The sequence below is a fragment of the Carcharodon carcharias genome, chromosome 4 (genome assembly GCF_017639515.1).
Source record: "Carcharodon carcharias isolate sCarCar2 chromosome 4, sCarCar2.pri, whole genome shotgun sequence".
In the NCBI taxonomy this organism is placed as follows: domain Eukaryota; kingdom Metazoa; phylum Chordata; class Chondrichthyes; order Lamniformes; family Lamnidae; genus Carcharodon; species Carcharodon carcharias.
The window spans coordinates 151,850,109-151,865,040 of record NC_054470.1 but is presented as its reverse complement, the minus strand read 5'-3'; the positions used below and the strand labels follow the sequence as shown (position 1 = coordinate 151,865,040).

Below are 14,932 nucleotides of genomic sequence, written 5' to 3'. Positions count from 1 at the left end.
ATTATTCTTAAAGCTACAGTCCTACATTTCTCAAAACATAGGAGGGTGCTGAGAACACAAGCCTGGTACATGCAGCACTTTGTATTTTTGGTTGGTTTGCTAGTCAGTCTTGCCAAGTTGAACAACTTGTGTTCAGCTCCGGTATGCAGGTAGATACCCTCATCTGAGTCACTGAAAAAGTATAATAGCAGCATGGAGAAGCATATGCTAAAAAGAATTAGCACAGGACACAGCCCTGCTCTACCCCACTGTTGGTCCTAAAAGTATCTGATGTTGCTCCATTTAACTGATGGAACTGTACAGCATGATCTTGTGGGAAAAATGATGTCTAAGTGACAGGTGGGCAGCTTATTTTCCAGCCTATTTCCAGCAGTTTGAAGAATCCATCTCTGCTAGTGAGATCAAAGGTGAGGTCTATGAAGGCATGTAGAGTGGTCTCTGCTGTCCACTGCTGAAGTGAGAAAATCATGTCAACTGTCGATCTGCCAGTTCTGAAACCGCACTGAGACTCAGGGTTGATGCGTGACACCAGGGTTTGCAATCTGGTCAGGGCAACATGAGCAAAGCTCTTCCCCACGATACTTAAGAAGGAGATGCCTCGATAATTGTTACGGTCACTGCGATCCCCTTTGTTTGTGTACAAGGTGACTATTTTTGCATCATGCATGACATGAGGCCCAGATCTTTCCTTTCAGCAGAGACACAAAAATTCATGGAAATACTGCAGTAGTGCTGGTATTCACTTATGATGATTTCACGTGAAATGCCATAATTTCCCAGGGCTTTACCACTGGCAAAATGGTCAGTGGCCTAGTTGAGCTTTACTATGGTGCACTTGCTGTCCAGCTCCTTTAAGACGGGAAAGTCTGAAATGGCGCTGAGAGCTTCTCCAGTGACAGCGTTCTCCATTGCACAGTTTGAGGTAATGGTACACCAACCTTTTTATCTGCTTCCTAGGTTCAGCGATGATCTTCCTGGGACTTGATTTCATTGCTGCTGGGCCTGTTGCTTTCTTGATTCCTTCATACACCCCTCTACTATCCCTGGATTCAGCAGCAGATTGTGTGCTGTTGCAGAATTTCAACCAGTATTAATTGGTGCAGTGCTGAGCAGGCTGACGAGGCCTGATTCTGGCAGCTGAGAGCATCTGAATTTTGTTTTCTGGGGATTTGCTTGTGAGGGCTCTCTGATTGCAATAACTGACTCCATTTCTGTCAAATAAGTCTCAAACTAGTCAGCATTCCTCCAATCTCTTTTCCTGTACTAATGTGAGTGGAGAGTTATGGATGGCAGCAGGCAGATGATCCCACTTTGACACTGCAATCAGGCTTCAGGCATGACTGTCTGAAAGAACCTGATCGAGGATGTGGGCCCACACCTGTTGACAAGCGAGGATTAAGAAGTCTCTCTGAGCCTTCTGTTGGGATGGTGGGGGGAGTAGGGGGTGTTCAATCATCGCAAGGAGCGTAAACCCACTGCGAAACCCACTCCATGCTCACCGGTTGTCTCTTGGGCTTGCCCCTGCCAGAAGTGCATGTAGTGTACATTTCTTTAAGGGATCCACTTGGAGTGAGCCTAATTTCTTGCAGCACAGCAATGTTGAGAAGGAGGCATTAACAATCATACATGGTGTTACTAAGGTCCACAAATACTTGTATGGTAGGAAGTCTTCTTTGACCACCAAGCCATTATAATCATATTTGGTTCAAAGAAGAGGATACCATCCCTAACTGCAGCAAGGCTTCAGAGCTGATTTTGATGGCCCATCAGTACGATATTAAATAACATAAGTCAGCAGATCATGCTAATGTATCAATAGCAAACTAAGAGAAAAGCAAAACAAATCGAAGATGAGTTATGATGCATCAAGTATGAAGCTTGGAGAACTCAGTGCTGGTCAGCAGGACACGGTAAAAATAAATGTTGATGTGATAAGGAGAAGTATGTGCTTGAAGTTGTTGTAAATATACGAGATGCATTCACATCTCTTGTGTGGACTGGAGAGACACTCCATCAGTTTCATTTAGATCTTTTGCTTGAAAGAGGAAATCTGACAAAGGGAGAGCAGGAAAAATCTCCTGTAGTCCAAATTCAGCCTACCATCGCAACTGAAAGTCAGAAAGATAGCGAGAATCACAAAAAAACTGAAAGTTTGCCGGTATCACAGAATCCACTGGTAGAGGAAAATGAGTTGAGGCCTTTAATGAAGACAAATCAATCAATTTCACAGTGCCAATCATTAAGTGGAGTTGGTAGTCAAAGTTCAGATTTGACACAGTCAGAGATGTTGAACAAACAGAGTCAAGTTAATGGAAATGGAAGGCGATGCCTAGACAAAGAGAGAAAGAAGCCCAATTGGTTAATTGAAAGTATATAGGAAGGAAGAAGAAAAAAGTTGTCCTTTTCATTACTTCTTGCCAAATTATATTTTTGTTAGGCATATTGGTGTTAAGGAAAACATTTTTTTAATCATCATCTGTTCCAGTAATTTCAGTCACATATATTGTCAATTGTGATTACAGTAAAAATAAGTATGCAACCCAACTTATTAGGAATTGTTGATGTTGGTTTAGTCAGATTGTAATCTGCAATATTATGTACATGTTCCATTTTACTTTTTAATGCATATGTTTATTTAAATGGGGAGGGAGTATATTATATTGCAAGACCTGAGCATTTTGTTATATTGTCCTGTCTGTTGTCCTCTCCGTTGGGGAAATGTAAATAAATAATGGCTGCCTGCAGCTGAGCATGTATTAGAGTTTTTCTCGGTGCAATACGCAACAGGGTTCAACTTCTCCACATTCTCAAGGTACAGCTCAAAATGGTGGCAGTGCTTACTTTATAATCCTTCATATGTCTGAAACAGTTTTAAGATAAAGATGCACAATGCACAGGGGCAGCAAATCCAGGGGGACAATAATAGGGTGTGTTGTGCAGAGAGTGCTCTTACTTGTTCCTTATGGCTTGGCTTAAATAGCCAAGTGGTTATGGTACTGGGTTTGTAACCCCAAGATCAAGAGTTCAAATCTCACAATGACAAACTATGAAACAATGTAACTTCATCTGAAACAGATGGAAACATGTTTGTACTCAAAAGAGTTACTTGTTCCTTATCTTAGCTAAGGCCGTGCAACGAAGTTTGAGAGGAGGGCTAGCTACTGTTATGATGAAGAAAGAGGAAAATCCTACGCACAGTTACCATTTTGACTGACATTGCATATATCTCAAAAAAGGAGTTAAAAAAGAAAATCTCAGTGTTGAATTAATGTGTGCAAATCCCAAGTGTAGATTGGAGAAGGGATTAGTCATAAACCACAGGATTTCTTATTTATTTTTAATTAAAAACAGGTGCTTGCCTGTATTTTACATTCCTTTCCAATTCTAAGGGGGAGTGGGGGGGTGGGGGGGAGGAGACTGATGCTGCCAATCCTGAGCAATATACAAACTATGTATAAATCAAAATTCCTTATAAGCATACCTTCTTTCTTATGGTAGATTGAAAAGGAATGCATTCATTTCCCTGACAGTCTTGAGAGACATCCAATTGCCAATGGGATTGAACTTTCTCCTTTACAATTCCCAAATTTGATAACATCTGCAACTATTGCCCAGTCTTACAGAAAACTCAGATCTACACTCCCAATTAATAACCTGCCTATCTCTAATCTTGGCATCAGTAGATTGACTTCTTCACGAGCAATCTGAATCTATTAGCATACATAAATAGGCAGCTTTAATTTGCAAGCTCCTTTCTGCACAACCAAGTATTGTTATACAGAGGGGGTGAAAACATTATTACCAGTTTTTAGCATGACATTTCCCAGAGAATACAAGATCATTAACAGTACAGATTTGGCCAAAACCCTGTTGAATTTTTTTTTAACATAGGAAATGATCAGTTCCAAAATTCAATCTGAAAAGGAAATAGAAAAGGATTTCACTGCTAGGAAGAAATACTATCTTCAAATCTATGTTTCTCCAATGGTGCAGTTGTGCATGATCCAACAGCTTGCACTCACAAACAGATTATTCAACTTTAATATACCAAATTATATTCTGACATCCCCAGAGTACCAGATATTATTTATTGGCATAGTTTGAAAATGCTTGAACTTTGTTCTCACTGTCTTTAATAGAACGTAATGGCAGCTAACATCCCTTACCATTCTCTGCCAACAATATTATCTAGAATTTACTCCAGGACATTTCTGTTCTCTTCATTATTGTGCAGGCTGCCATGAATTGTCCCATCTTATTTCACTCAGATATATCCTACTTAAATCAGTTCTTGCCCACTTCTACTTAATCTTCATTAATTCAGCAAGAAGATGCCAGTCAACAAAAAAAAATTCCACTTACCTGCGTTTGGGACATGACCTTATAGATGTTCATCTTTTCATCCTTAGCCAGCTTTGGAATGTCCACACACAAAAGAATCTTAACACAATGAACAGAAGAGGTAACAAATTAAGCTCTTCATCTTTAGTGACAGTCTTTGGCCCTTTGCTTTACATTATACTAATAATTACAAACTGATAGGAAGGTGAATGAATGAAATATAAATATGAATTATACTTTATAGTAAAAATAGGAAAACAGAGAAATATGCCAACCCTTCTAGGGTAGATTTTCTGAGTGCTCCCTTGCGCCTAAGAATGTGAGATATAGGAGCAGCAGCAGGCCATTCTGTCCTTTGAGCCTGCTCCATCATTCAAAAAGATCATTGCTTTTTTTTATTCATTCATGGGATGTGGGCATCGCTGGCTAGGCCAGCATTTATTTCCCATCCCCCTCATTGCACTTGTTCAGAAGACATTTAAGAGCCAGCCACATTGCTGTGGTCTGGAATCATATGTAGGCCAGACCAGGTAAGAACATCAGATTTCCTTTCCTAAAGGGCAGTAGTGAACCAGATGGGCTTTTACAGCAATGGTTTCATGGTTCTCATCAGACTTTTAATTCCAGATTTTTATTGATTTCAAATTTTACCATCTGCCATGGTGGGATTTGAACCTGGGTCCCCAGAGGATTACCCTGGGTCACTAGAATAGCAGTCCAGCAACAATACCACTATGCCATCTCCCTTACCCTCTTGACGTTCTAACTCAGCTGTGTCTTCCCAGACTCTCCTCATATCCCTTGAGTCCCTTAGTCTGCAAAATTCTATCAACCTGTCTCTTGAATTTAGACTAATGACTGAACAGAGAGAATTCCAAAGACTCACAACGCCTTGAGTGAAAAAAATTCTCCTCATCTCAGTCCTAAATGACCAACTTCTTATATTGAACTGGTGATCTATAGTTGTTGACTCGAGTCATTGTTTTTTTGACTTTTTACCTGACTTGGACAAAATTGACTTGGCTACTTTGCACAGTTTAAAGGAATGTTTTCCTTTAATCCTGGCACAATACATTTGATTGATATTTTGGTGTGAACTACCACGTATGTAATCCAGCATAGGTTTTGTTCTCCTCCTGCTTGATCCCATCTGTTGCCACCACTGATTGGCTGCTTTGGAGACTGAGCTGCCAGGTTCACAGCAGTGAATTCTGAACCTGTGGAATTCTCTACCACAGAGGGCTGTAGAGGCCAAGTCACTGTGTATAATTAAGAAGGAAATAGAGAGATTTCTAGACTGTAAAGGCATCAAGGAGTATGGGAAAAGCACAGGAGTATGGCATTGAGATAAAGGAATGGTGGAGAAAGCTTGAAGGGCCAAATGACCACCTCCTGCTCCTATTTTCTGGGCAGAATTTTTCCGTCGGCATGCGGGGGCAGTGGGGCCTGCTCACTGATGCGTAAAATGATGCAGGGTGACATCAGGTGGAACTCCTGACGATGCCTGCGTCATTTACATTTTCAGGTCGGCTGTGCGCACGCCGACCTGTCAACAACCTATTAAGGCCGTTTAGAAACCAATTCAACTAATTAATAGACCTGTCAGTCCAACCTTAAGGTTGGCGGGCAAGCTGGGAGCCCAGGAGGGCTTGTGAAAAAACATGAAACCTCATCCACTGGCGGGAAGGTTTCATGAGTGTTTTTAAATTTTAATGAAAGGTTGTAATAAAAGTTATGGATGTGTCACATGAGCGGACATGGCAGGGAAAATTTTTAAACTCCTTTATTAAGAGGTTCAAAATGGAACCAATCTCCCTGAGGCATCACTTAGACTCAGGGAGATCTGTGCGCTCTTTAGCGTGTATGCCCCCCCCCACCCCCCAGCCGACACAGGGAGTGCATCGTGCTTCCTGGCAGACGTCACACTGGGTGGGCCAACATAAAATGGTGGCGTGCCCGTTCCCGGTCTTCCTCCCTAACCGGGGGGAAAATCTTTCCCTCTGTGCTTCTATGATTGGCCAAGCAGCTTGTCAAATGAGCACATTCCAAGAGCCAGATTCCCCATTGTCACCTTTGTCACTGACTTTGTGTGAGGATAGGGCTACTTGTTGACATCAGTAGAAACACCCAAAGGCGGAACTCCAATTTGTGAGCTAAATAAAAGGTTTCAGCCTGATTCATGCTGGTACACGTTGTCCACCCCAAAGCCCAAACACAAAAGCTTTTCATGGCTGCCCCTGGCCCTCCATGGCTTGAACAGGAGGGTGATACAGGGGAATGGGACAGGCAAGAGGGTCAGGAGAGCAGAGGGAAAGTGGGGCAAGAGGAATGGGTAAGAGGGACAGTGGGGTGGGGGGTGGGAGGGGGGGCATGGGGGTGGTGGGGTGTGGTGGTGGGAGAGGGACTGGAGAGAGGGAAGGGAGAGCAGGCGAAAAGAAGACCCTGAGACAGTAACCACCACCTAGAAGAGCAGCAAAAGGAGGATTTGGAGGTGGTAAACACCACCTGAAAAAGCTATCCAATCCAGTCTAGTCTGTGGCTCCAGAGCAGAGCGGCCACATTCTGAGAGAAATCAAAGTGAAACATAACAGGAAAACAGATAAGTGATTGGTTGCTGAATATTTTGCTCATTTATCTTTAAAAATCATATAATTTATTAGTATACATCCACAAACATTCATTCCCTCCACCACCGACACACAGTAGCAGCAGTGTGTACCATCTACAAGATGCACTGCAGGAATTCACCAAGGCTCCTTCAACAACACCATTTAAGCATATGGCCACTACCATCTAGAAGGACAAGGGCAGCAGTTGGATGGCAACACCACCACCTGGAAGTTCCCCTGCAAGTCACCCACCATCCTGACTTGGAAATATATCGCAGCCCCTTCACTGTCAGTAGGTCAAAATCCTGGAACTCCCTTCCTAACAGCACCATGGGTGTACCTACACCACATGGACTGCAGTGGCTCAAGAAGGCAGCACACTACCACCTTCTCAAGGGCAACTAGGGATGCGCAATATGTGCTGGCCCAGCCAACGAAGCCCACAACCCATGAATGAATTTTTAAAAAGTAATCAAAAGGTTTTATTAGTTGTAAGGTTTACTAGCAGTAGTAAAGGCTATTGGGAGTAGCAGTGTTTATTAATTATAAATTAATTAACATATAATGAAGATAGCAGGGCAGGTGATGTTTTGCAACTGCAGAATGTGGGAGTTCTGGTACGCAGAGTGATTCAGGGCAGACATTTCTGCAGTACGTGTCTGCGGCTTGAGATGCTACGGCTTAGAGTCAATGAGCTGGAAGCTGAGCTGCAGACACTGCTATGCATCAGGGAGGGGGAAATTTACCTGGACACATTGTACCAGGAGGCAGTCATACCCCTTTGAATAGAGTCTTCTAATTTGGCCAGCGGTCAGGGACAGGAGTGTGTGACTGAGTGAGGCAGGTACCCAGAAGATAGAAGGGGAGGAGCCTCAGCGCTTGCAATTGTCCAACAGATTTGAGGTTCTTGCAGCCTGTATGGATGAAAGTGGTGGCTGCAGGGTCGATGAACAAATTGACCATGACATCATGGTACAGGAAGCCATTCAAGCAGGGGGAGTTAATAGAAATATCAAGGTCATAGGGGACAATATAGTCAGGGGGATGGACACAGTTCTTTGCCGCCGAGAGCAGGAGGACCAGACAGTTGTTTAGCATGCCCAGTGCCAGGATTTGGGACATCTGCTCTGCACTGGAGAGCAACTTGCCATAGGAGGGGGAGGATTCAGTGATCGTGGTCCATGTAGGTACCAATGAATAGGTAGAGCTAGGAAAGAGGTTCTGCTGAGAGAGTATGAGCAGTTAGGGGCTAAATTAAAATGCAGAGCCTCAAGGCTAATAGTCTCTGGATTACTACCTGTGCTACAAGCAAATTGGCATAGGGTAAATCAGATTAGAGAGTTGGTGTGGGAGAAATGGGTTTCAATTAATGGGGCAATGACACCTGTAGTGGGGGAAAGTGGGAGATATACCACTGGGATGGTCTGTACCTGAACTGTGCTGGGACGAGTATAATGGCAAGTCATAAAATTAGGGTGGTAGATAGGGCTTTAAACTAAATAATGGAGGCAGAGGATCAAGTCTGGAAGGATGTGATAAATTAAATAGGGAAGACAAAGCAAGATAGCAAGGCAGGAATAAGGGAAATAATGATCAGAGTGTCACTCACAATTAATACTTGTCGAGGAAGAATGAGCCCAAGTTAGTCTTTTACTTCAAGCTGGTTTATTCTCAAGACAGCTCTACAGTGTAGCAGACTCTCCCAGTCCCTTCCACACTGGAGTGTTACAGCTGTACCTATTTATAGGTGAACAGATGCCCATCACCCGTTTTAACAAGCAGGTGAACGGGAAGCAGTGGCATAATGATATTGTCACTGGACTAGTATCCCAGGGACCCAAGGTAATAATCTGGGGATGCAGGTTTGAATCCCACCATGGCAGATGGTGAAATTTGAATTCAATAAAAAAAAACCTGGAACTAGAAGTCTGATGATGACTGCAAAACCATTGCCAATTGTTTTAGAAGGAAATCTGCCATCCTTACCTGGTCTGGCCTACATGTGGTTCCAGACCCACAGCAATGTGGTTGACTCTTAAATGCCCTCTGAACGAGGGCAATAAATGCTGGCCTAGCTAGCGATGCCCACATCCAATGAATGAATTTTAAAAAGTTGTCTTAACAATGTAATTGCTATAAATGTACTTGCCAGTCAACAAGAAGATTGTGATTGGACCTTGGCAATGTAATGTGATAAATTGACACAGAGTGTGGCAGGAAGGGACAGAGTGTACAAACCTAAGAGTGCACCAGCAGATATGGCTAGAGGTTACAAAACTAGTAAAAAGACAGAGCCAAAGCCTCAGTATCTGATTAATTGTAACATTTGTAATGAAGTAGATGAGCTGACAGCACACATAGGAATAAATATGTATGATCTGATAGTCATAACAGAGACATGGCTGCAGAATGACAAAGACTGGAACTTGAATACTTAAGGGTACATGACATTTGGGAAGGATAGGAAGCCAGGGAATGTTGGAGGGTGGCTCCATTAATTAAGGATGACACTGGTACAATAGGGAGAGATGATCTTAGTCCTGGAGATCAAGATGTAGAATCAGTTTGGGTAGAGATGAGAAATAGTAAACTTAGGAAGTCAATTGTCAGAATGGTTTACAGATCCTCTAACAGTAACCATACTGTAGGGTGGAGTATATAGAAAGAAATAATGGAGGCTTGTGAGAAAGTTACTAGTATAATCATGGCTGATTTTAATCTACATATAGATTGGATGAATTGGATTGGCAAAGATAGCCTGGATGATAAGTCCATACAGTGTTTTCAGGACAGTTTCTTAGAGCAGCACATTCTAGTGCCAACCAGAGAGGCAACTACACTAGATCTGGTAATGTGCAATGAGACAGAATTAATTGTGACCTCATTGTGAAAGCACTTCTTGGTAGCAGTGATTATAATATGATTCAATTTCACATTCAGTTTGAGGGAGAGATGAGTGGATCTAGGACTAGTGTTTTAAACTTAAATAAGGACAATTATGAGGGCATTAAGACTGAGCTGGCTAAAATGAGCTGGGAAGTTAGATTAAGGGATAGATCAGTAGAGATGCAGTGGCAGACATTTAGGGAGAGATTTCAGAATACTTAGAAACGATACACTCCAATGAGAATGCAAGACTCTCAGGGAAGGACACACTATCTGAGGCTAAATAAGGAACTTAAAGATGGTATCAAATTAAAAGAAAAAGCATATAATTCCAAAAAGTTGGGTGGCAGGTCAGAAGATTGTGCAGAATATAAAGAATAGCAAAGAATGACTAAAAGATTAATAAGGAGGGAGAAATTAGAGTCCAAGAGAAAGCTAGCTAGAAATATAAAAAGAGTTCATAAGAGTTTCTAATGGTATTTAAAAAGGAAGACTAAAGTGAGATAAAAACAGAAAATGATAGAAAAACTCAGCAGGCCTGGAGAGAGAAACAGAGTTAACATTTCAAGTCTGATATGACTCTTATCAGAACTCAATAAGTAAAATGTGCCTTGGTCCTCTAGAGAGTAAAAATGGGGAATTAATAATGGAAAATAAGGAAATGCCAGGTGAATTGAACATATATTTTGTATCTGCCTTCACTGTAGAGGATACAAATAATATCCCAGGAATAATTGTAAATCAGAAGATGAAAGGGAGGGGAACTTAAAACAATTGCAATCACCAGGGAAAGGTTACTGAGAAAATTATTAGAACTGAAAACTGACAAATTCCCAGCTCCTGATAGATTTCATCCTAGCGTCTTAAATGAAGTGGCTGCTGAGATGGTACATGCACCAGTTTTAATTGTCCAAACTTCCCTAGATTCTAGAAAGGTCCCATCAGATTGGAAAATAGCAAATGTGACTCCTCTATTCAAGAAAGTAGGGAGACAAAAAGCAGGAAACTATAGGCTAGTTAGCTGAACATCTGTCATAGGGAAATTGCTGGATTCTATTATTAAGGAGGTTGCAGTAGGGCACTTAGAAAATCTCAATGCAATCAAGCAGAGACAACATGGTTTTGTGAAAGGGAAATCATGGTTGACTAATTTATTGAAGTCCTTTGAGGAAATGACAAGCAACATAGATAAAGGGGAACCTGCGGATGTGTGGTAGTTAGATTTCCAGAAAGCATTTGAATTACATAAAATAAGATGTCATATTAGCATGGTTAGAGGGTTGCTTAGCTAACGGAAGCAGAGAGTATGCATAAATGGGCATTTTTGTATTGGCAAGATGTGACGAATGGAGTGCCACAGGGAGCAATGCTAGCAACTCAACTATTTACAATTTATATAAATGACTTGGATAAAGGGACCAAATGCATGGTTGCTAAATTTGCTGATGGCACAAAGATAGGTAGGAAAGTAAGTTGTGAAGAGACCCATAAGACCATAAGACATAGGAGCAGAAATTAGTTCATTCGGCCCATCGAGTCTGCTCCGCCATTCAATCATGGCTGATAAGTTTCTCAACCCCATTCTCCCACCTTCTCCCTGAGGGCATAAGGAGTCTGCAAAAGGATAGATAATTAAGTGAGTGGGCAAAAATTTGGCAGCTGGTGTATAATATGGGAAAATGTGAATTTGTCCACTGTAGCAAAAAGAGTTAAAAGCAGCATATTACTCAAACGGAGAGAAATTACAGAACTCAGAGGTACAGAGGGATCTGGGTGTCCTGATACATATCGGGTAAAGTTAGTATGCAGGAACAACAAGTGATTAGGAAGGCAAATGGAATTTTGTAAATTATTGCAAGGACAATTGAACATAAAAGTAGGGATGTTTTGCTACAGTTGTACAGGATGTTGGTGAGACCACACCTGGAGTACTGTGTACAATTTTGGTCTTCTTATTTAAGAAAGGATATAAATACCTTAGAAGCAGTTCAGAGAAGGTTCACTCGACTGATTCCTGGGATGGGAAGACTTGACACAATGGATGCTGAAAGGATGTTGTCCCATGTGGGAGAGACTAGGACTTGGGGGGAAGGGTGGGGGGTTGACACAGGTAAAAAAAAGTGTCCACCCATTTAAGACAGGGATGAAAAGAAACTTTTTCTCTTAGAGGTTCGTGAATCTTTTGAACTCTCAGAGAGCAGTGGAGGCAGGGTCAACATTTTCTTTCTTAAATTACACGCAATTTTTACGTGTGCTTACTTTTGAACAAATGCCTCTTTTCCAAATGTATAGTTCTAAATTACTCCAGACATGATACTAGTTGTAATATTGTTATTGAACTTTCATCAGGAATGACTGTAAGAAGCTCCTGGCAATGTTTAGGCTTCTATTAAATTTACAATCGATTATCTTGTCACTAATGTGAGAAAAATTGTGTCTTGAAGACAATAGGAGCTAACAACAGGAATAGGCTTACAATCTAGAATTATTATTGCTCAGTCAACAAATGGAGCAAAGTTAAGGCTTCTTCAACTTCCATGCTATAAATAGACTAGTTTGCTTTGTAATCTCTCAAAATTGCAGATTACAGTTAAGTGGAGCAAAACAGAAAGACAGCATGTTACTGACTTTCACTTTATAAAAAAAAATGACTAGTGGCTTGACTTGGGGATAGCTCTGCTGTGGCCCTGAATTCTAGACGCCTTATCGAGGGAAACAACCACCCTGTGCTACCTTGTCAAACCCTTTAATAATTTTACATGGTTCATTGAGATCATCTCTAATTCTTCTGAACTCTGCGCAATAAAGGTCAAGACTAATTAATCTCTTCTCATTGGACAATCCGTGCATCCCAAGTGCTTAATTCACGAGCCTCCTGCCAAGGTCAAGAACTGAGGCAGGGGCCCCCCCGAAAAGACTGATGTTCGGCAGCATATCAAATTCAGGATGCCATTCATGGCGCTGTCAATAATCATCCGGGCGGGGGGTGGGTGGTGGAAAGGAATGGTGGGACAGGAACCCTGTTCTCTTCCCAATTGAAGCCAATTAAATCAATTAACAAGTTCACAAAAAGATTGCCAAGTTTTCAGCTTTAAATTTTTAAAGGGATGCACAAGGTTACCCATGGGTAGAATTTCACCCATGTCGGCCGGGCTCAGCGGGAACGGGTGGATGCGGGGACTGCCTCCCGCGATCAGGGCCAGAAGGCAATTTCATGCTGGTGGGCCAACTAAGGCCTGCCCAGCGTGAAACGCAAGCAGCAGCGCTCAGTGCTGCCTGTGCAGGTGGGTGGGGGGTGGGGGGGGCAGGGAGGAGTGCAAGCGGCATGAGCGCACATATCATAATCTCCCTGAGGCTCAGAGCTGCCTCTGGGACATGAAGAGTTATTAAAAAAATCAATAAAGAAAATAAAATTGTGATGAAACATGCCCCCTCATGTGACTCTGTCACATGAGTAAGGACGTGTTATTAATGAAGTTTTAAAATTTTATTTGCTTTAGGAAACCTCATCCCACCCATGGATGAGGTTTCCTAAAAAGTGCAAAAGCTGCTTGGCCTTTTAACCTGCCTGCCAACCGTAAGGTTAGACGGGCAGCGAAAATTTAAACTTAATTGATAATTTAATGGCCTTAATAAGCCTTTTAATTTGCGCTAACTCTGGTGTACACCCGCTGAACAAAATATTGTGCGACTGTACATTGACGTCGGGACTCTCGCCCAACGTCAACATGCGTCATTTTACACTCCAGTGAGCTGGGGGCGTGCCTGCCCACCGAGCTAAAACTTTTGCCCCATGTCCTCGGAAACAAAGCAGCTGAAGGGGAGCAGATAAAGAGTGGGGACCCAGCCTTAGCTGCCCAATGGGATTACCCTGGCCCTATAAGAGTGTCAGCATGGTAAAGGGGAACTTTGCAATTGGTAGGGGAGCGCCCTCTTGTGGGAAATCTAGAACTAGGGGCCATGGTTTAAAAATAAGGGGTCGCTCATTTAAGACAGGGATGATAAGGGACTTAGGGGGTACTGAGTCTTTGGAATTCTCTTCCTCAAAAGGGGGTGGAAGCAGAGTGAATATGTTCAAGGCAGAGCTAGATAGATTCTTGATTAACAAGGGGGTGAAAAGTTATCGGGGATAGGCAGGAATGCGGAATACAGGTTACAGTCAAATCAGCCATGATATTCTTGATTGGAAGAGGAGCCTTGAAGGGCTTAGCTTATTGGCCTACTCCTCCTAATTCATATGCTTGTATGTATGTTCTTGGTGCTGTTCAGGTGGCAGAGAAAGTGGGCACTCAGTGCCCCTGGCATTGTGGGGGTTGAAGAGGGGGAGGCAGGGATCGGGCAGCCAACTGCCAAAAAGGAAGGCTCAAGCTGACAATGAAAGTACAATTACCAGATTTCGGGCCCTCTGCAGGTAGGGCAGAACCCTGGGCATTAGGAGGACACACGAGAGGAAAGAGTGGCAAGAGAGCATTGGAGGCCAAAGCCTCAACACAGGATCTACTGCCAAAGACAAAGCTACCTGGAGATGACTGAGAACCAATGCCAGAGGATACTGTGAACACTGGAGGCAGAAGGTCACAGATACCTGTACCCTTGTCACTGAAGACCTTACGCCTTGCAGCACTGTTCATCATGCCCTGCCAGTCACCCTCAAATTCACTGTGGCCTTGAACTTCTTCACTCTGGCTCCTTCCAAGGATTATTTGAGAATTTTAATGGCATCTCAAAAATGACTGCACCCCGCTGCATCTCGCTGGTCACTGATGCCCTCTTTGCCAGAGCTGGACAGAACATTCATTCAACAACAGTCATGGCCTTGCAGGGACAAAGCGCATTGGGTTTCAACTCCATCGCTGGATTCCTCCAAGTGCAGGGCATCATCAATTGCACCCATGTGGCGATCAAGGCGCCCAGCAAGCAGCCAGTGAAATCCATTAACAGGAAAGGCTTCCACTTCCCTAGTGTCCAACAGGTCCTGACAGCTGCTGTGAATCTTTCATCCTTTGCCAGTTCAGGCTGTCTCACACCTTCACACCAATCCCCCAAATTATCTGGAATGGATGCTAGGGGCAAAGGAACATCCCCTGAAAAAATGG

General features: G+C 42.8%; 1 protein-coding gene across 3 annotated transcripts in view; it reads right to left on the bottom strand.

Moving 5' to 3' along the window:
• LOC121276712 (xanthine dehydrogenase-like) overlaps positions 1–14,932 on the bottom strand; it is a 182,550-nt gene that overhangs the window by 86,242 nt on the left and 81,376 nt on the right. For all 3 annotated transcript variants that reach the window (XM_041185259.1, XM_041185261.1, XM_041185260.1), the window contains one exon: positions 4,363–4,440. In XM_041185259.1, the coding sequence (XP_041041193.1) occupies positions 4,363–4,440 (78 nt within the window). The remainder of the gene's footprint in view (positions 1–4,362; positions 4,441–14,932) is intronic.